This window comes from Bufo bufo, chromosome 6 (genome assembly GCF_905171765.1).
Source record: "Bufo bufo chromosome 6, aBufBuf1.1, whole genome shotgun sequence".
In the NCBI taxonomy this organism is placed as follows: domain Eukaryota; kingdom Metazoa; phylum Chordata; class Amphibia; order Anura; family Bufonidae; genus Bufo; species Bufo bufo.
The window spans coordinates 186,332,800-186,353,163 of NC_053394.1; the positions used below are offsets into that span (position 1 = coordinate 186,332,800).

Consider the following 20,364-nt stretch of genomic DNA (forward strand, 5'->3'; position numbering starts at 1 on the left):
TGATACTCAATGTGTCTATTATTTTTATTTTTGTTAAGTTTTATACAGTAAAAGCATTTTAAACAGAATTAAATCTTGTTTTTGTGTTGCCATTTTCCTATTGTTTTTTTTATTTTTTAGGCGATTGTCTTCAGTAGCGGGTCTCATTTTTTGCGGGATGAGTTGATGGTTTGATTGATACCATTTTGGGGTACATAAGCCTTTTTGATCACTTGGTGTTATACTGTTTATGAGGCAAGGTGACAAAAAATGCCTGTTTTGGCATAGTTTATATATTTTTTTTTTTACAGCATTCACCTGAGGGGGCATCTCATGTGATATTTGTATAGCGCAATTCTTTTAGTTTTACACAGTAAAAGCGTTTTTGAACAGAATAAAATCTTGTTTTTGTGTTGCCATTTTCTGACAGACGTTTTTCTTTGGGCGATTGTTTTAAGTAGGGTCTCATTTTTTGCGGGATGAAATGACAGTTTGCCGCCCAATCAGCGCACCATAGCTGTACGACGCTGGGATATCAGACCCAGTTCCTAGTGCCGTACATATACGGCACTGGTATCCTACGGGTTACGGAGCTACACATGTTTGAATTTAAATTTTCCAACAAGTTTTTAATCCAATGCATAGGGGATAGCTTAGATTAATGTGGTTTCAACCATGAGGCCATCCTGTATGAAAGGAGCAACAGATTAAAGCATGCACTCCTTTCCCATTCTCTATGGGATTGCAGGCTTATTACAGAGATGAATAGAGCAGCAGTGCGCATGCTCAACCTGCTGCTCTATTCATATGAAATAGTTTGGAGTTCAGCAGTTGGGCCCCCAGAAATCTAACAGCTACAGTTGTGTTCAAAATTATTCAACCCCCAATGCTGTAAAGGGTTTTAGGGAATTTAGTGTACATTTGTAATTGTGTTCAGAATGAAATCTTACAAGGACTTTTTAAAGAACCAAATGCAACTAAAATGACATCAATTGTTTTTGTAATACAGTATTAAATGTTTTTTTTGTGATTTCTTCATTGACACAATTATTCAACCCTACCACTCTTAAGAACAGAGGTTCATTCAAGTGTTTTCGATCAGGTATTGAAAACACCTGTGGATGTCAAGGAGCAGCAATCAAGCATAATAAGCACCAATTAGGCAGATTTAAAAGGACTGTGATACTCGGCTCCTTCTAGACATTTACTGGTGTGTTTACAAACATGGTGAAGTCAAGAGAATGGTCTAGGAAGACAAGAGAAGAGGTGATTTCTCTTCACAGGAAGGGCAATGGCTATAAGAAGATTGCAAAGATGTTAAACATACCAAGAGACACCATAGGAAGCATCATTCGCAAATTCAAGGCAAAGGGCACTGTTGAAACGCTACCTGGTCGTGGCAGAAAGAAGATACTGACTTTGACTGCTTTGCGCTACCTGAAGCGCAAAGTGGAGAAAAGTCCCCGTGTGACTGCTGAGGAACTGAAAAAAGATTTGTCAGATGTGGGTACTGAAGTTTCAGCTCAGACAATAAGGCGCACACTGCGTAATGAAGGCCTCCATGCCAGAACTCCCAGGCGCACCCCCTTGCTGTCTCCAAAGAATAAGAAGAGTCGACTGCAGTATGCCAAAAGTCATGTGGACAAACCACAAAAGTTTTGGGATAGTGTTCTGTGGACTGATGAAACAAAATTAGAACTGTTTGGGCCCATGGATCAACGCTATGTTTGGAGGAGGAAGAACAAGGCCTATGAAGAAAAGAACACCTTGCCTACTGTGAAGCATGGCGGGGGGTCAATCCTGCTTTGGGGCTGTTTTGCTTCTACAGGTACAGGGAAGCTGCAGCGTGTGCAAGGTACCATGAATTCTCTTCAGTACCAGGAGATATTGGATGAAAATGTGATGCAGTCCGTCACAAACTTGGGAGATGTTGGACCTTTCAACAGGACAATGATCCCAAGCATACCTCCAAGTCCACTAGAGCATGGTTGCAGATTAAAGGCTGGAAAATTTTGAAGTGGCCATCGCAGTCACTAGACTTAAATCCGATTGAGAACCTCTGGTGGGACCTAAAGAAAGCAGTTGTAGCGCGCAAGCCTAAGAATGTGACTGAACTGGAGGCTTTTGCCCATGAAGAATGGGCGAAGATACCCGTAGATCGCTGCAAGACACTTGTGTCAAGCTATGCTTCACGTTTAAAAGCTGTTATAACTGGAAAAGGATGTTGTACTAAGATTGAATGTCACTTGGGGGTTGAATAAAACTGATAATGATGTGAGCACAGAAAAGACATTTGTGGTTATTTCATTCTAAATGTTATGTTATATTTGTCTGACTTACAAGTGCCTCTTTGATTTAATTGTAAACAAGATGACTGAAATGATCAAAATCAATGTCAAACTGGCCAAAACACAAAATTTTCAGTGGGGGTTGAATAATTTTGAACACAACTGTATCTCCTCTCTAGTGTAAAAGGCACAGGACCGTATTTTTGGTCCGCATCCAATCCACATTTGTTGCAAATCGAACAATAAGAGAAGCAAAAATATGTCCATTTGGCCTCATGCACACGACCGTTGTGTGCACCCGTGGCCGTTGTGCCGTTTTCCGTTTTTTTCGCGGACCCATTGACTTTCAATGGGTCCGTGGAAAAATCGGAAAATGCACTGTTTTGCAGCCGCATCCGTGATCCGTGTTTCCTGGCCGTGAAAAAAATATGACCTGTGCTATTTTTTTCACGGCCAACGGTTCACGGACCCATTCAAGTCAATGGGTCCGTGATAGAACACGGATGCACACAAGATTGGCATCCGTGTCCGTGATCCGTGGCCGTAGGTTAGTTTTTATACAGACTGATCCGAAGATCCGTCTGCATAAAAGCTTTTTCATAGCTGATTTTTCACTTCGTGAAAACTCAGAACCGACAGTATATTCTAACACAGAGGCGTTCCCATGGTGATGGGGACGCTTCAGGTTAGAATATACTAACAGAACTGTGTACATGACTGCCCCCTGCTGCCTGGCAGGTGCTGCCAGGCAGCAGGGGGCAGCCCCCCCCTGTAGTTAACACATTGGTGGCCAGTGTGGCCGGCCCCCCCCCCTCCCTCCCCTGTAGTTAACTCATTGGTGGCCAGTGCGGCCGTCCCCCCTCCCTCCCCTGTAGTTAACTCGTTGGTGGCCAGTGGGCCGTCCCCCCTCCCTCCCCTGTAGTTATGTCACTTACCAGTAAGTCATGTCACTTACCAGTAGGAGGAGCTCCCGGCCGGACCTGTCACTTACCAGTAGGAGGAGCTCCCGGCCGGACGCAGAGATCGCAGCTCGCAGGTAAGTATAATGTTTCTACAAATTGCTAAGTAACCATGGCAACCGGGACTGCAGTAGCGTCCTGGTTGCCATGGTTACCGATCGGAGCCCCAGCGATTAAACTGGGACTCCGATCGGTACACTCCGCTGCCACCAATGATAGGGGGGAGATTTTAATTAGGAGGGGGAGGGAGGGGAGAAGGCCCACTGGCCACCAACGAGTTAACTACAGGGGAGGGAGGGGGGGCCCACTGGCCACCAACGAGTTAACTACAGGGGAGGGAGGGGGGCCGGCCGCACTGGCCTCCAATGAGTTAACTACAGGGGAGGGGGGGCCCACTGGCCACCAATGAGTTAACTACAGGGGAGGGGGGGGCGGCCGCACTGGCCACCAATGAGTTAACTACAGGGGAGGGAGGGGGGGGGGCGGCCACACTGGCCACCAATGTGTTAACTACAGGGGGGGGCTGCCCCCTGCTGCCTGGCAGCACCTGCCAGGCAGCAGGGGGCAGTCATGTACACAGTTTTTTTAGTATATTCTAACCTGAAGCGTCCCCATCACCATGGGAACGCCTCTGTGTTAGAATATACTGTCGGATTTGAGTTTCACGATGTAACTCAAATCCGACAGTATATTCTAACATAGAGGCATTCCCATGGTGATGGGGAAGCTTCAAGTTAAAATATACCATCGGATTGGAGAAAACTCAGATCCGATGGTATATTAACTCCTGACTTTACATTGAAAGTCAATGGGGGACGGATCCGTTTGAAATTGCACCATATTGTGTCAACGTCAAACGGATCCGTCCCCATTGACTTGCATTGTAATTCAGGACGGATCCGTTTGGCTCCGCACGGCCAGGCGGACACCAAAACGACTTTTTTTTCATGTCCGTGGATCCTCCAAAAATCAAGGAAGACCCACGGACGAAAAAAACGGTCACGGATCACGGGAAAACGGAACCCCGCTTTGCGGACCGCAAAAAAATACGGTCGTGTGCATGAGGCCTTTCACTGTCCCGCAAACAAGCTAGAACATATCCTATTTTCCGTTTCGCAAACAAGAATAGGCATTTTTAGCACTGAGGGGAACGTGCGAGACGTGCACAGCTGGTATCTGTGTTTTGCGGATCCGCAGTTTATGGCCCACAAAACAGTTATGGCTGTGTACATGGGGCCTAAGGGATGAATTGTTCTAATCAGAATATCCTTTTTATATCTATCTCATTATCTATCTCATTATTCTGCTGCGACCTGTTTGATTATTTATGAGCTCCTATTAAGAGAGCAAATAAGAAAGCCATCAGTTACTGGTGGTACATGTCTAAACCCATTGCTCCCTGTGGGGACTCTAATTAGACCAAAGTATTTCCAGGGATTTCATGCCTACTGCTAACAACTTAGGCTACTTTCACACTTGCGTTGTTCTTTTCCGGCATAGAGTTCCGTCACAGGGGCTCTATACCTGAAAAGAACTGATCAGGTATGTCCCCATGCATTCTGAATGGAGAGTAATCCGTTCAGTTTGCATCAGGATGTCTTCAGTTCAGTCGTTTTGACTGATCAGGCAAAAGAGAAAACCGCAGCATGCTACGGTTTTATCTCCGGCTAAAAAAACTGAAGACATGCCTGAATGCCGGATCAGGCATTTTTTCCCATAGGAATGTATTAGTGCCGGATCCGGCATTCAGAATACCGAAATGCCGGATCCGTCCTTCCGGTATGCGCATGCGCAGACTGAAAAAAAGGTGAAAAAATAAATGCCGGATCCGTTTTTGCCGGATGACACCGGAAAGACGGATCCGGCATTTCAATGCATTTTTTCGACTGATCAGGCATTTTTAAGACTGATCAGGATCCTGATCAGTCTTACTAATGCCATCAGTTAGCATACATTTTGCCTGATCCGGCAGGCAGTTCCGGCGACGGAACTGCTTGCCGGATCTCTCTGCCGCAAGTGTGAAAGTAGCCTTAGTGACCAAATTCCAGCTTGTTGCACAGTGATATTCATCTGCCAGAACTTGCTAATTATGTTAATGAGTTGGCTTCATTTTTCAGCAGTTGGAAGCCGAAGAGAAGAGGTATTACCGACGGAAGAGATTGCTAACAGTGAAAAGTGTTTTATCTGCAAGTCTGGGAGCAGCTATGACATATGGTGTCTACCTAGGTATGTTAGACAATATGAATGACTATGGGAATTCAATTTTTATCATTGATGCTATTCATATTTTATAATCCTTAGGGTCATACAATTAGGTTTCTAGATGCAGTTTTGGAAACCAAAAGCAGGAGTGAATTAAAAAAATAGGAACATTAGTGGTTCCTTATACTTTCACTCCTTTTATAATCCACTCTAAGTTTTGGCCATACCTTTAGTCTGAACAATACAATGAAAATATTCTATAAAAAAGTTATCTTAAAAATGCCAAATGGCCAGAGGAATATCATGGGCAGTGAAACTAGACATTAAATGGAATGTGTCATCAGAAAATTCCCTATAGTATAAATCACCTTTTTATTTGATTTTTTTGAATTTTATTTTTTAATTTTTCATGTCACTATCTATAATTAAAAATTTATATAATCCTTCAATTTTCACAGGACAAATTCAGCGTCAGAAGCTCCAGGCAGACCGGAGGCGTTTGCCTGCTCCTTTGTACCAAAAATTCTAAAAAAAAAGTTCTTAACATAAAAAATGTGACTTAAACAATAGGTCATTTTCTGATGACATATTGCTTTTAATCCGTTCGATACTAGCTCCGTACATGTATGGCGCTGGATCGATGTGTAACATGGCGCCTGCTCGCACGTGCGGGCGCCATGGCCAGCAGATCTCTGCTGTTTCAAACAGCAGAGACTTGCGGCTAATTACCGTGACCGGCAATAATGACGATCGCTGTAATTAAATACTTTAGATGCCGTGACCAAGTTAGGTCATGGCATCTAAATGCACAAAAACCCGGAAGCTCGAGCTTCCAAGCTTCCTGCCGATGCCCCATGTGGTCAATTGGGGCATCGGTACTCGCGCTAAACACTTTCAGCCTCGCTGATGAGGCTGAAAGTGTTAATGCTGCAATTCTTATTTTGGCCACAAGATGGCAGGCCAAGATAAGAAATTAGCAAAATTAAGTTTAAATGGCATTTAAAAAATCCCTGATAGACCAAAATTAAAAAACATAATTTATAGGCTCATATATGAGCCAAAAAATCATCACAAAACATTAAAAAAAGCTAAAAAATATAAAAGTTTAAATCACCCCCCTTTCCGTATAATAAATAAAAAAAGGGGCGTGGCTTTGACAGGGCCGCTTGAAGACGCCCTCACAGTGAGCTCCTGCTTCGCCATCAGCTTACCGGCAGCAGCAGACAGCGCGATCCCCACACATTAAGGGACATGACTAGAGGCAAACGATCAAGGAGCCAGCCGGCAGTCCCCTCAAGCGATTCGATCGGGCGTTTTCTACGACCTGGACCGATGGAGTCGCCGGCCTCAGACTCGCCCAAGATGGCGGATGCCGCTCCAATGCCTGGGCCTACGACTCATCCGCACACACCAACAGAGGACCACCGGGAAGACTCCTACTCACCTCCCCGATCGGCTTCTCCTGGAGATCAGCACTTCGTCAGTTCACTAGGGTCGGCAGCTGATCCTATGGCCTCCTCGGTCTTCCCGCCACATGAGACACCACAGGTTACTGCAGGGACCTGCAGGTAGGCCGCCAAAGTACCGTTCTAACCCCCTGTGATAGCTGAGACACCACTCCTCAGCCAAGAAATGCCAGCCATTTTCTCCTTCTCGCCACCACAGACTGGGTGGGCCTCACCTCCCCCCATATCCCTAGACCGCACTTTAACTGAGCTATGGGGGATGGTGAAAGCCCTACCTACCAGGGCTGACTTGGAATCTCAGATAGTCCTGTTGGAGGCCAGACAAACCCAGGCCTTACAAGCTATGCGAACATCAGTCCAGGAAGTAGAGGACAGAGTGACAACACTTGAGCAACAAGTAGCTGCGTCCGTCTCTCAATTGTCCTCTATGTCAGATGCTTTGTTCTCCCATACTTCTCAACTGAAGGACTTTTCACTCCACCTGGATGATGTAGAAAATAGGGGGCGCCGTAACAACCTCAAAATACGGAACCTTCCTGAATCAGTCTCCAGTGACCGACTCCATGATACAGTGGTGTCCATATTCAACAAAATCCTTGACAGACCCCCGCACACCGAAATAGAGCTGGACAGGGTCCATAGAGCCCTGGGCGCTGGTGCTCGCAGCATGGATAGGCCGCGGGATGTGATCTGTCGTGTACATTTTTATAAAGTGAAGGAGGACATTTTACGCAAAGCATGGGAGAAAAAGGAAGTCCTCTTCGAGGGTTCACCTGTGACGATTCTACCTGACATCTCCCGGCTCACGCTATATATGAGACTCCTTTTCTGTCCGCTTTTGGAGGCCATAAAACAAGCGGGAGCAACTTACCGCTGGGGTCACTCTTTCCACATTATCATACGGAAACCCGGAGGCCAATCTCTCCCAGTCCGCTCGCCTGATGACCTCCCAGAGGCCTTCACATTCCTGGAGGTACCGCCCATCTCCGTTCCTGACTGGACCACTCCACCTCTGCTCCTCACCCCAGCCTTACGTGAAGACATGTCTCACCGGAATCAACTACCCTTACCTCAGTGGTCAGCAAACGGTCGCATGACAAACATCAGGAATCGCCGGCGTAAATCGCCGTCGAGATCTCCCCTATTCACTGACGACATGAGGAGACTCTCTTGTTTTTGTCACTCTGGGCAGCTGAGCGCTCCTACTTCGCCTAGACTGGCGGATTGCCTCATTGGTTCCTGTCGCCTATACAAACCTCGCCTAGGCCCCTGTGGGACACGACCGCTATCTGCTCATTGTCTCCTACACGGTTGCCTGAACTAGGTGACCCCATCCGGCGGATGTCTCCCATGCTCATTGGACTTTAGTCATGCCGCCCAATGGTCTCAGAAATCGGGGCTCGCGTTCTCTTAAAGTCACCGAGGCGACTACAGGATGCTCAGTTTCAACATTCTTGTTTACTTTTTTGTGGCCTGCTGTTCCACTTTCCCCCTTTAGGGTACTATGTTTTCGATCCCTTTGGTGTTTTTCACCGGAGTGATCATCTCACAGTTCGTTAGCGTTATCGCATTTGTTAGCACCTCTGTTGCGTGTTGTAACTCATCCTTATCGTGTACCCACCCTCCCCTTCCTCCCTCCTCTTTTCTTTGATCCACTCTGCTTCTTTTCTCCTTCATTCTTCTCTAGCCTATTAACTACTCTATTTACTGATCTGTCACTGGAGGTCCTATCCAGGCTATCTATCTAACTCCACTGCCACCATGCATGACGTATTGTTTACTTCTCTTAACACACAGGGCCTGAACCTCCCGGAAAAATGATCCTCCCTCCTCAGGCTCCTTTGGCAGAAGCGGGCCCACGTCGCCTTTCTTCAGGAGACTCATTTCCGTTCGGATGCCATTCAATCTCTCACCGACCGCCGTTTCCATCATGTCTACCACAGCACTTCTCCTGACTCCAAGACAAAGGGAGTCACTATCTTTGTCTGCAACACCGTCACTTGGGAGCTGGCGGGGGTTCGCACTGATGGAGCAGGCCGATATCTCTTTGTAAAAGGTACGCTTGCGGGGAGGTCTGTCATTCTAGCTACACTTTTTTCCCCCTAACTCGGGACAAGCCCATTTCCTAGACCAAACCCCCACTGACCTAGAGGACTTTGCGGACGGGACTGTGGTACTTGGGGGCGACTTTAACCTCCCCGTCGAACCTTCTGCGGATTCTTCCAGGGGCCGGTCTTCCCTCCCCCGTTCCTCACAATCAAAGGTAAGGGATCTGTTTCACGCTCATAGGCTGATAGACACATGGTGCACGCTCCACCCTACAACCAGGGACTATACATTTTACTCTGCCCCCCATAACTCTTACTCCAGGCTGGACTATTTTTTTCCTACAACATAATCAACTAGACATGCTGTCAGGAGCTCGAATTGACCCAATAGCGTTCTCGGACCATGCTCTGATTTCTATGTCCCTCCTTATACCAACTTTCCAACCTTGAGCTTGGCACTGCCGCCTCAATACCTTCCTCCTCCAGGACACACAAGTACTGGCAGAGATCCGAAAGGATCTCGCTGACTACTTCTCCCATAACACTCCGGCATAATGTGACCCCCTTACCGTCTGGGAAGCTCATAAATGCATTATTAGGGGCTCCTTTATTAAACTAGGGTCACGACTTAAAGGAGAGAAAGCGGCAACCCTTGCGTCCCTGATCACTAAACTCCATACTCTTGAGAATCAACACAAGACCTCCATGGAGGATCAAATAGGGAATGAAATACGCTCTCTGAGGGAGAAAATCCGCTCCCACTGCATGACCAAGGCCAAAGCGACCATAGTTAGATGCCACAGACACTATTATGAACACGGAAACAAACCAGGTAGGACGTTAGCGAGGGCACTGCGGACCGCAAGAATGCGCTCCTACGTCCCCTTCTTGACGGACAATACCGGCCGTCGGTTAACACTACCCTCACAGCTAGCTGCTGCTTTCAGGTCCTACTACAACTCACTGTACAACCTAGAACCCACAAGCGGTAATCCCGAGGAGTTTCGGTCCACCATCCAAACATATTCTCCACTTCTGGCATGGCGCGGCTCTCGCCGGAAGCGATCGCAACGCTTGATCAGCCGTTGTCAGAGACAGAGCTATGGCCATTGAATACTCCTGATCGGGAACCGCCCCCGGCCCTGACAGGTTGCCATTGTCATATAATAAAACTTTCTCGGACCTCCTATCCTCTTAACGTAGATCTTAAACTGTTCTCTAAAATCTTGGCTACACGTCTAGCTCCCCATTTACAACACCTTATCCACTTAGACCAAACAGGCTTTATGCCTCTGAGAGAAGCCCGCGACAACACCACCAGAGCCATAAACATGATTTACAAAGCAGTTACATCTCGGTTGCCCATGCTTCTGCTCTCGACTGATGCAAACAAAACTTTTAACCGAGTGAACTGGGCCTTCATGTTTGCGACCCTGGAGCATGTGGGTTTGGGAGACACTATAATGTCCTGCATTCGTAATCTTTACTCTAACCCCACGGCCTCAGTACGAGTGAACGGCATCCTTCCCTATCAGAAATGGGACTCGTCAGGGCTGCCCCCTCTTCCCCTTGATTTTAATTCTCTGCCTGAAACCCCTGTTAAGTCACATTAGATTGGACCCCGACATAAATGGCCTGCAAATCCGAAGCACCCATCACAAAATAGCCGCTTATGCGGATGATTTACTCTTCTTCATCACTAATCCTTGCATTTTATTCCGAATCTGCTCCGCGTTCTCAAAACCTACGCTCACCTTTCGAACTATAAAATGAACCTCCAGAAATCCGAAGCACTTAATATCACTGTGCCCTCGGCCGTGGTCCAAGATCTGTCAGGACTTCCTGTTTAAATAGGCCAGATTCTCCCTAAAATACCTAGGTATACACTTGACCCCGGTCATTTCTGATCTGTACTCGGCTAATTATCTCCCCTTACTTTGGCAAATAAGGTTGGACCTAGACAAATGGCATAGGGGTGTATTCTCATGGTTTGGCAGAATTTTCATCTTTAAGATGAATATATTACCTAGGATACTCTACCTCTTCCTGTCCATATTCCACGCCTATTTTTTCATTCGATCCTAAAAATGCTCACTCATTTCATATGGGCGGGGATGTCACCCAGAATTGCCCGCTCCACTTTGTTCCGTCCGAAAAGTGATGGGGGACTGGGTTTGCCCGACTTCGTGGCCTACCACAAGGCCTCACACCTGACCCGTATCATCGACTGGTGTCGTCACCAGTCGCACAAACAATGGGTGCAGGTGGAACAGTCCTTCATTCCCACTCCCTTGTCTGCGACCCCGTGGTTAGACACCCTCATCCCTTTACAAGCACGTCTACACCCCATCGATGGCCCGACGTTACGTTCATTTGTATCCACAGCGGAGAAACACAGTATTTCCCCCTCCCCTTCCCCTCTGTTCCCGATCTTAGGTAATCCCCAATTCTCACCCGGGCTTGACACGGGGAGCTTCCAGACTCTATTCGCCAGGAATGTATTCTGAGCTCATCAGTTCATCACTGAAGACACTTGGACGCTACCTGACTCTACCCTCCCCGACGGTATCCCTCCGACCCTGTCATATTGGCAATCCCAAAAATTATGCCACTTCTTAGCCACATTGCCGCCAGCGACCACGTACAACAGGGATAGAACTGAATTGGAAAAACTCTGCGACCGTGGAGACGTACTTAGACATGCTTTATCCCAGACGTATGGCTGAACTCTCCCTCGGAACTTCCACCCCCGAATTACATAACACAATGGGAAAACGACCTTGGGGTGACTTTTTCGACGGAACAGAAGGACCGCCTTTACATGTGTACACACAAGACTTCTATAGCTAGCAGTGTTTAGGAAGCAGGGTTCAAGTTACTTTCTAGGTGGTACAGGGTCCCTTCCAAACTACACGCAATGTTTTCCACAGTCTCCCCCCTCTGTTGGCGCTGTGGTGAGACTAGAGGGACGATACTGCACATCTTCTGGGAATGCCCCGTTTTGACAAGGTTCTGGGAGGGAGTATGGCGGGTTACATCCAAATTTACCTCGGTTGACTTCCCGAAGGCCCCGCCTTCTTTCTGCTCCATCAGTGCGACCTCTCTATAGCCACTTACAAGAGGTCTGTGGTGCGTCATTTGGTCAATGCGGCAAGGGCATGTATCCCGATTATGTGGAGACAAACCTCTGCCCCCACAATGACTTTGTGGACCGACAAAATTCAGGAAATAATGAGGATGGAGGATCTTACTGCCACACTGAAGAATACCAAGAAATCCTTCCACAAAACCTAGAGGGGTTGGATAGCGTTCCAAGAGACCCAAGAGTTCAGGCTCTTGTTATCTTCGTGAAGCGGCTACACTGTCATTTTTGACGCTGACAGCCAGGTTTCTTCTTTCCTCACTCTAATCTCTTTTCTTTTGTTCTCTTCTTATATTCGTCTTTCCCTCCTCTTCTTCCCTTATCCCATCTGCCCTAAGTTCGCATTGTCTTATCCTCCCACGCTCTGAAATCCCCCAAAGCTCGAAGGGAACCTGTTACATGCTACCACTCTTAGGATCATGTCTTTATTTGGTCTTTATGATCCGAGGCGAAGATCTGATTAAGTAGATCCGAGTTCAAGATGTCTTTTATTTTTCGGCTCTTCAGCTTCTCAAGCCGGCTTTGTTACTTTGTGAGTAGCTATTATATACCTTAATCCATGAGACGATGATTCGTAATTTGGGCTGCGTCCCACCACAATGTTTCCTTTGTGTTGTTGTTAACACTGATATATGATACAGAAATAAAGAATTTATAAAAAAATTAATAATAAATAAATACCTAAATAACAATAAATATAAACATCATGGGTATCACTGCGACCAAAAACGGCCATGCTATTAAAATAGAAAAAAAAATCCAATACGGCGAATGGCGTAACAGAAAAAAGGGTCAAAGTGGCCGATTTTTTTCATTGCTGCTCTTACCCCAAAAAATTTAATAAAATGTGATCAAAAAGTCTTGCATACTCCAAAATGGTATCAATAAAAACTACAGATTGTTCCTAAAAAAATGAGCCCCTAAACAGCTCAGTAGACATAAATATAAAAAAGTTATGGGGGTCAGAATATGGTGATGTAATTTTTTTTTTTATCAAAGTTTAAATTTTGTTTTACACTATTTAGACATAAATAACCTATACATATGGGATATCGTTGTAATCGTACTGACCTAGAGAATGAGGAACATGGGTCAATTTTGCCGTAAACAAAACACTGTGGGAACAAAACCCATAAAACCAAGGAATTGCGTTTTTTTCTAATGCCACCACATTTGGAATTTTTTTACCGCTTCCCAATACATTTTATGCCATAATTAATGGTGACATTAGAAAGTACAACCTTTCCTGTAAAAAATAAGCCCCCATACAGCTATGTGACCAGAAATATAAAAAAGTTATGGCTCAAGGAAAATAGGGAAGAAAAATGAAAACACAAAAAAAACACTCTGGTATCCTAAGGGTTAAGGAACTGATTTGGGATACTGAATCAGAGACCATGCACGCTGCACCCTTTTGGATCATATAACACCCAGTGATATGAGTTAGACTCTATTTACATTAGATTCTGCTTGTCTATGTTTCTGACTACAAGAAAAGTAATCTGCAGTGCTATATTTGTGCAGTGGCCCGGGAGGAGCTGGAGAAGAGGATTGAAGTGGTAGTGGCTCTGACTGTCACAGTCAGTCACGGTTTCCTCACACTGTTGCTCTTTGTTGCAATGCAGTGAAAGGAGGGTGCACCCTTTCTTCCCCTGGGGCACACCATGGTTTTTGGGCTCTTGCCTGATGGTAGGCTGGGTGCCCACGATGTAAAGTGCAATGGCCAAAGTATGGTATAAGTGTCAGAAAACCAGGCCCGTGGTGCAAGAATAAATGTCACTCTTTGCTGTAGTGCAAAATGGGAGTTGTAGTTCTTCCAACTATAGCAGTCACAGTTACACAGTACACAGTGCATGTCTATCCCAGATAGCAATGTATGGATCTAAGCAAGGATGGTGTCACGGCCTATGGTGTACGCTGTAAACACTGTTGCCACACAGCGTGTTGCTGTGTGAGCATGCGGTGGCAGTGTCTCAGCCTTCTGGGTGATTGCCGTGACATGGTTGCCACGCATGCTGTTGCTGGTGGTAACGTGTGGTTTAGTATGCTTGTGTGTGCACTTCCCCTTTAAGTTGTAGCCTCCCTCTGTCTGGTGCTGTAAGGGTTAACTCCCTGACTGGGTGTGGTCACTTGGCTTATATCTTCTGTGTTTTCCTGGCTGGAGTTAGTTGTACTTCAGCTGTTGTTGGTGCTGGAGCTCTGCTCAAGTCTAGGGTGTTCCATCTGTCCAGTGAGAGCCACCCTTGTGGTCATCTATGTTATCCCGGTGTCTCCTTCCCTTTCCTGTCCTTATTTGTATGGAGTGGATTATGTTCAGGGTGTTTGTATGTCTAGTGTGGTGTTACATGTCTGGTGGTGTTTGGTGTCCAGCATGTTTACTAGACATTCCCCTGTCTCATGTTATTGCAGCTATGGTGTCCTGGGTTCCTGTGTGGTTTGTGGTGTGTGCTGTGTCCTTTAATGTTGGTGTGGACAGCAGCACTAGTACACGGGTCCCAGTCAGTGTGTCTGTGGCAGGTAAGTGTGTTATTAGTTTCGCTTACCTGCCATCTCCTTATGCTGTATGTGTTCCCCTCTCCTTGCAGCCTGGCCTCAGATAGAGACTCCTGTTCCTTCATTTCTGGGATGAACAGGTCGCCTTTTCCCTGCTCCTTGGTGAGGGATTACCAGGGCAACTTAGGGTTTCTAGGAATCCTGAGTATGAGTCGTCCTTTCATCGGGGTCCGTTTATACGGTGAGGAGTCAGGGAGAGGATTAGGGACGCTCTAGGAGGTGACCTGCTCCCTTATTACTCCTTTTGGCCAGGCTGATCCCCTTTTATCCTTTGACACCGCACGGTGGGGGGTTTCCCCCACTACCCGTCATGACAGATGGGAGTTATGGCACTCTCCTTTCTATCTATCTTGCTCAAATCTCTCTCAGTAGAATCTATGGTTGGCAACAGTTCCTTGGCTGTAGTGTCCACTGCGGGATACAGAACCTTGAATGCACTCTGGCCAAGTCATGTCCAGGTGTGAAGGGTGTGTTAATGGTCTCCCTCACAGCAGCAAAGTCTGAGTGGCTGTAGTAGCGGTTATCTTGCTAACTCCTTTGCCATACGGATTCTAAGTTCTCTTTTATCTTCCTCTCTCTCATTCTCTCGTTAGGTCTTGCAGAAATCTGTTAGTCTCTGAAGCTTTCTGGCATCAGGAGAGGGAGTATGAGGCAACATCTTCCTCCCTCTATCTCAACAGTCCCTATATATTCCCAAGCTACGGTTAGAGCCATCTACCACCTAGCCTCCTACAAGGGCTGAGCCAGGATTATTAAATCCGGTTGTGCTATCCATACATAGCTATAATGGTTGCAATGAATAACATAACAATACAATACATGGCATAATGTTACATAAAGGTACATTACAAGTCCCTCTGCTCTGAGTTACTGCACTTGCAAAGTGTAAACCATTTTGGAAACCTTATGTACCCAATTAAAGTCACACCCATCCTTAAGCCATTTCTCTGACATTTCCTGTATGTATAGTTATCGCCCCATCTGACTAATCCCATTTGCCTTAAAACTCCCTCAACAACAATGCCCACCTTAACCCCTTTCCAACCAGCGCCGTATTAGTACGGCGCTGCGGGAAGTGACTTCCCGACCAGCACCGTAGTACTACGGCGCGCTGATTGGATGGGTGCAGGAGCTGCACCCGCCCGATTAGCTGCAGGGGACCGGCTGTTCCCGTTAGTTGGACCCCTAATGTATGCGCCGGCATCGGTTAAAACACAGATTCTGGCGCATTAACCCTCACTATGCTGCGGTCAGCGATGACCGCGGGGTGTGTGGAGGGAGGGAGCATTGAGGCTGCTTTCCATGTAAGCCTGTGAGATCCAGCCCCCTGGATCTCACAGACAGGAAGGCTGTAAGTGTATTACAGTGTGTAATACACTTACAGCCAATGCATTACAATACAGAAGTATTGTAATGCATTGTACAGGGGATCAGACCCCCAAAAGTTGAAGGGAATAAAAAAAAAAAATGAAAGTTAAAATTAAGTTTTGCATAATAAAAAAAATGTTTCATGTAAAAAAAAAACTTTCCTTTCCCATAATTAAAGAGGACCTTTCCTCAGTCTAGCCCTTATAGGGCGGCGCCCACTGATGCCATGGCACTTTTTTTTCCAAACCCCCCCCCCCCCCCCCCCCGTTTGTCTGCTCTTGGCCCCGTTGATTTCAGCGCCTTATATTATAATGAGCCAACTCGGTTATACTAGGTGGAGACTCGCAGTTTCGCTGGGGGCGGTTCTCTTCTCCCTGGCTGTGAGCGCAGCATCCAATCAGAGCACACCGCTCTTAGTTTTTTTCTGTTCAAAAATGCATTTACTGTGTAAAACTTAACAAAAATAAAAATGATAGACATATTAGGTATTGTCACGTCCGTAAAACCTGCTCTATAAAAATATCACATGAGATGCCCTTTCAGTTGAATTCTGTAAAAAAAAATATGTAAAAAAAAGATGCCAAAACAGTATATTTACTTAGGCCTACAGTGGTTCAGATCGTGTTAGATACCCCCTCTACATACAGGGGTTTGAATCAGGAATTTGAAATACAGCCATTTGAAATACAGACATTTTGTGCAAAGAAATATTTACTTCAGGCCTACAGTCGTGGCCAAAAGTTTTGAGAATGACACAAATATTAGTTTTCACAAAGTTTGCTGCTAAACTGCTTTTAGATCTTTATTTCAGTTGTTTCTGTGATGTAGTGAAATATAATTACACGCACTTCATACGTTTCAAAGGCTTTTATCGACAATTACATGACATTTATGAGTCAGTATTTGCAGTGTTGGCCCTTCTTTTTCAGGACCTCTGCAATTCGACTGGGCATGCTCTCAATCAACTTCTGGGCCAATTCCTGACTGATAGCAACCCATTCTTTCATAATCACTTCTTGGAGTTTGTCAGAATTAGTGGGTTTTTGTTTGTCCACCCGCCTTCTTGAGGATTGACCACAAGTTCTCAATGGGATTAGGATCTGGGGAGTTTCCAGGCCATGGACCCAAAATGTCAACGTTTTGGTCCCCGAGCCACTTAGTTATCACTTTTGCTCCATCGCGCTGGAAAATGCATTGTTCTTCACCAAAGTGTTGTTGGATTGTTGGAAGAAGTTGCTGTTGGAGGGTGTTTTGGTACCATTCTTTATTCATGGCTGTGTTTTTGGGAAAAATTGTGAGTGAGCCCACTCCCTTGGATGAGAAGCAACCCCACACATGAATGGTCTCAGGATGCTTTACTGTTGGCATGACACAGGACTGACGCTCACCTTTTCTTCTCCGGACAAGCCTTTTTCCAGATGCCCCAAACAATCGGAAAGAGGCTTCATCTGAGAATATGACTTTGCCCCAGTCCTCAGCAGTCCGTTCACCATACTTTCTGCAGAAGATCAATCTGTCCTTGATGTTTTTTTTGGAGAGAAGTGGCTTCTTTGCTGGCCTTCTTGACACCAGGCCATCTTCCACAAGTCTTCGCCTCACTGTGCGTGCAGATGTGCTCACACCTGCCTGCTGCCATTCCTGAGCAAGCTCTGCACTGGTGGCACTCCGATCCCGCAGCTGAATCCTCTTTAGGAGACGATCCTGGCACTTGCTGGACTTTCTTGGACGCCCTGAAGTGTCGGGGGGTAATAATTCAATTAAGAATTATTAATTATGGTCATAAAAATAATTAACCATAAAAAAATAAAATTTATAAAATTTGTCATAAATTCTTAAAATCATGACCTGGTGAATTGTAGACAACCTAATTGATACAATTCACATCTGAGTCCGACTATTTCCTCAGATAAATAAGCTCTTTTTGACGTGAGATGACGTTAATGATAAAATGTAGTTCTGCATTAAACAATGATACACAGGTATTATAAAAATATGCAGATTTATTGGTTACAAGATTATAAACATATATAAGTAAATAAACACAATGATACATGCAAATGAATATATATATATATCGTTAATATAAAGCATTACAAGCTTAACAATACATGTGAGTGGAAATAACTTGTCACATTATAACCAAGCTATTATTAGGTTAGGATATCAAAATATGAACATAAGTTATATACATTACTTCTGTTCAGAGAAAACCTCATGATATCAAGATGGGCATGTCTAATCCTAGACATCATTATAGAATGCTAAATACATTCTGCCCCCCTAACCAACTACACATCACATGGCTTCAAGATGGGCACTTCCATTCAAGGATATAACTTAGAAGAGACAACTGTATCCTTCCGCCCCATCCTGGACTATTTTCACAATAAAACATTGGTAAGACTATTAAGACAAATAACAGGGATCTAGGATCTTAAATGGGAAGGATTTGAAACAAATCTTCCTTGTGGGAATCCATCACTTAGCTTGGCGAAGAATGTTCTATCAATATATATATATATATATAAAAGCAATCATTTAATGCTTTGCTAGATTATGAGTCTAGATTATTCTGCAGGTAGAATGAAGCCTCACAATATCCTAAGACTACATCTCAATATGGAGATGATCAATTATTTAATCATGTATTTATTCGCCAATCTACAGTCGTGGACAAAAGTTTTGAGAATTACATAAATATTGGAAATTGGAAAAGTTGCTGCTTAAGTTTTTATAATAGCAATTTGCATATACTCCAGAATGTTATGAAGAGTGATCAGAGAAATTGCATATTCCTTCTTTGCTATGAAAATTAACTTAATCCCAAAAAAAACTTTCCACTGCATTTGATTGCTGTCATTAAAGGACCTGCTGAGATCATTTCAGTAATCGTCTTGTTAACTCAGGTGAGAATGTTGACGAGCACAAGGCTGGAGATCATTGTCAGGCTGATTGGGTTAAAATGGCAGACTTGACATGTTAAAAGGAGGGTGATGCTTGAAATCATTGTTCTTCCATTGTTAACCATGGTGACCTGCAAAGAAACGCGTGCAGCCATCATTGCGTTGCATAAAAATGGCTTCACAGGCAAGGATATTGTGGCTACTAAGATTGCACCTCAATCAACAATTTATAGGATCATCAAGAACTTCAAGGAAAGAGGTTCAATTCTTGTTAAGAAGGCTTCAGGGCGTCCAAGAAAGTCCAGCAAACGCCAGGATCGTCTCCTAAAGAGGATTCAGCTGCGGGATCGGAGTGCCACCAGTGCAGAGCTTGCTCAGGAATGGTAGCAGGCAGGTGTGAGCGCATCTGCACGCACAGTGAGGCGAAGACTTTTGGAAGATGGCCTGGTGTCAAGAAGGCCAGCAAAGAAGCCACTTCTCTCCAAAAAAAACATCAGGGACAGATTGATCTTCTGCAGAAAGAATGGTGAATGGACTGCTGAGGACTGGGGCAAAGTCATATTCTCCGATGAAGCCTCTTTCCGATTGTTTGGGGCATCTGGAAAAAGGCTTGTCCGGAGAAGAAAAGGTGAGTGCTACCATCAGTCCTGTGTCATGCCAACAGTAAAGCATCCTGAGACCATTCATGTGTGGGGTTGCTTCTCATCCAAGGGAGTGGGCTCACTCACAATTTTGCCCAAAAACACAGCCATGAATAAAGAATGGTACCAAAACACACTTCAACAGCAACTTCTTCCAACAATCCAACAACAGTTTGGTGAAGAACAATGCATTTTCCAGAACGATGGAGCACCTTGCCATAAGGCAAAAGTGATAATTAAGTGGCTCGGGGACCAAAACGTTGTCATTTTGGGTCCATGGCCTGGAAACTCCCCAGATCTTAATCCCATTGAGAACTTGTGGTCAATCCTCAAGAGGCGGGTGGACAAACAAAAACCCACTAATTCTGACAAACTCCAAGAAGTGATTATGAAAGAATGGGTTGCTATCAGTCAGGAATTGGCCCAGAAGTTGATTGAGAGCATGCCCAGTCGAATTGCAGAGGTCCTGAAAAAGAAGGGCTAACACTGCAAATACTGACTCTTTGCATAAATGTCATGTAATTGTCGATAAAAGCCTTTGAAACGTATGAAGTGCGTGTAATTATATTTCACTACATCACAGAAACAACTGAAACAAAGATCTAAAAGCAGTTTAGCAGCAAACTTTGTGAAAACTAATATTTGTGTCATTCTCAAAACTTTTGGCCACGACTGTAGATGGTATAATTTCACCCACACTATCAAATCAGTCTTAATAAAATGAAATATCATTTTCTGTGTCTCTTACCAAGTCCTAGCAGGAATCTCACTTCTGCTCCTAGGAAAGCTGGGTGGTCCATCATAGCGCATCTCAT

General features: G+C 45.1%; 1 protein-coding gene across 1 annotated transcript in view; it reads left to right on the forward strand.

Moving 5' to 3' along the window:
- UNC93B1 (unc-93 homolog B1, TLR signaling regulator) overlaps positions 1-20,364 on the forward strand; it is a 143,187-nt gene that overhangs the window by 21,395 nt on the left and 101,428 nt on the right. Inside the window, exon 5 of the mRNA XM_040438395.1 lies at positions 5,347-5,452. Coding sequence (XP_040294329.1) covers positions 5,347-5,452 — 106 coding nt within the window. The remainder of the gene's footprint in view (positions 1-5,346; positions 5,453-20,364) is intronic.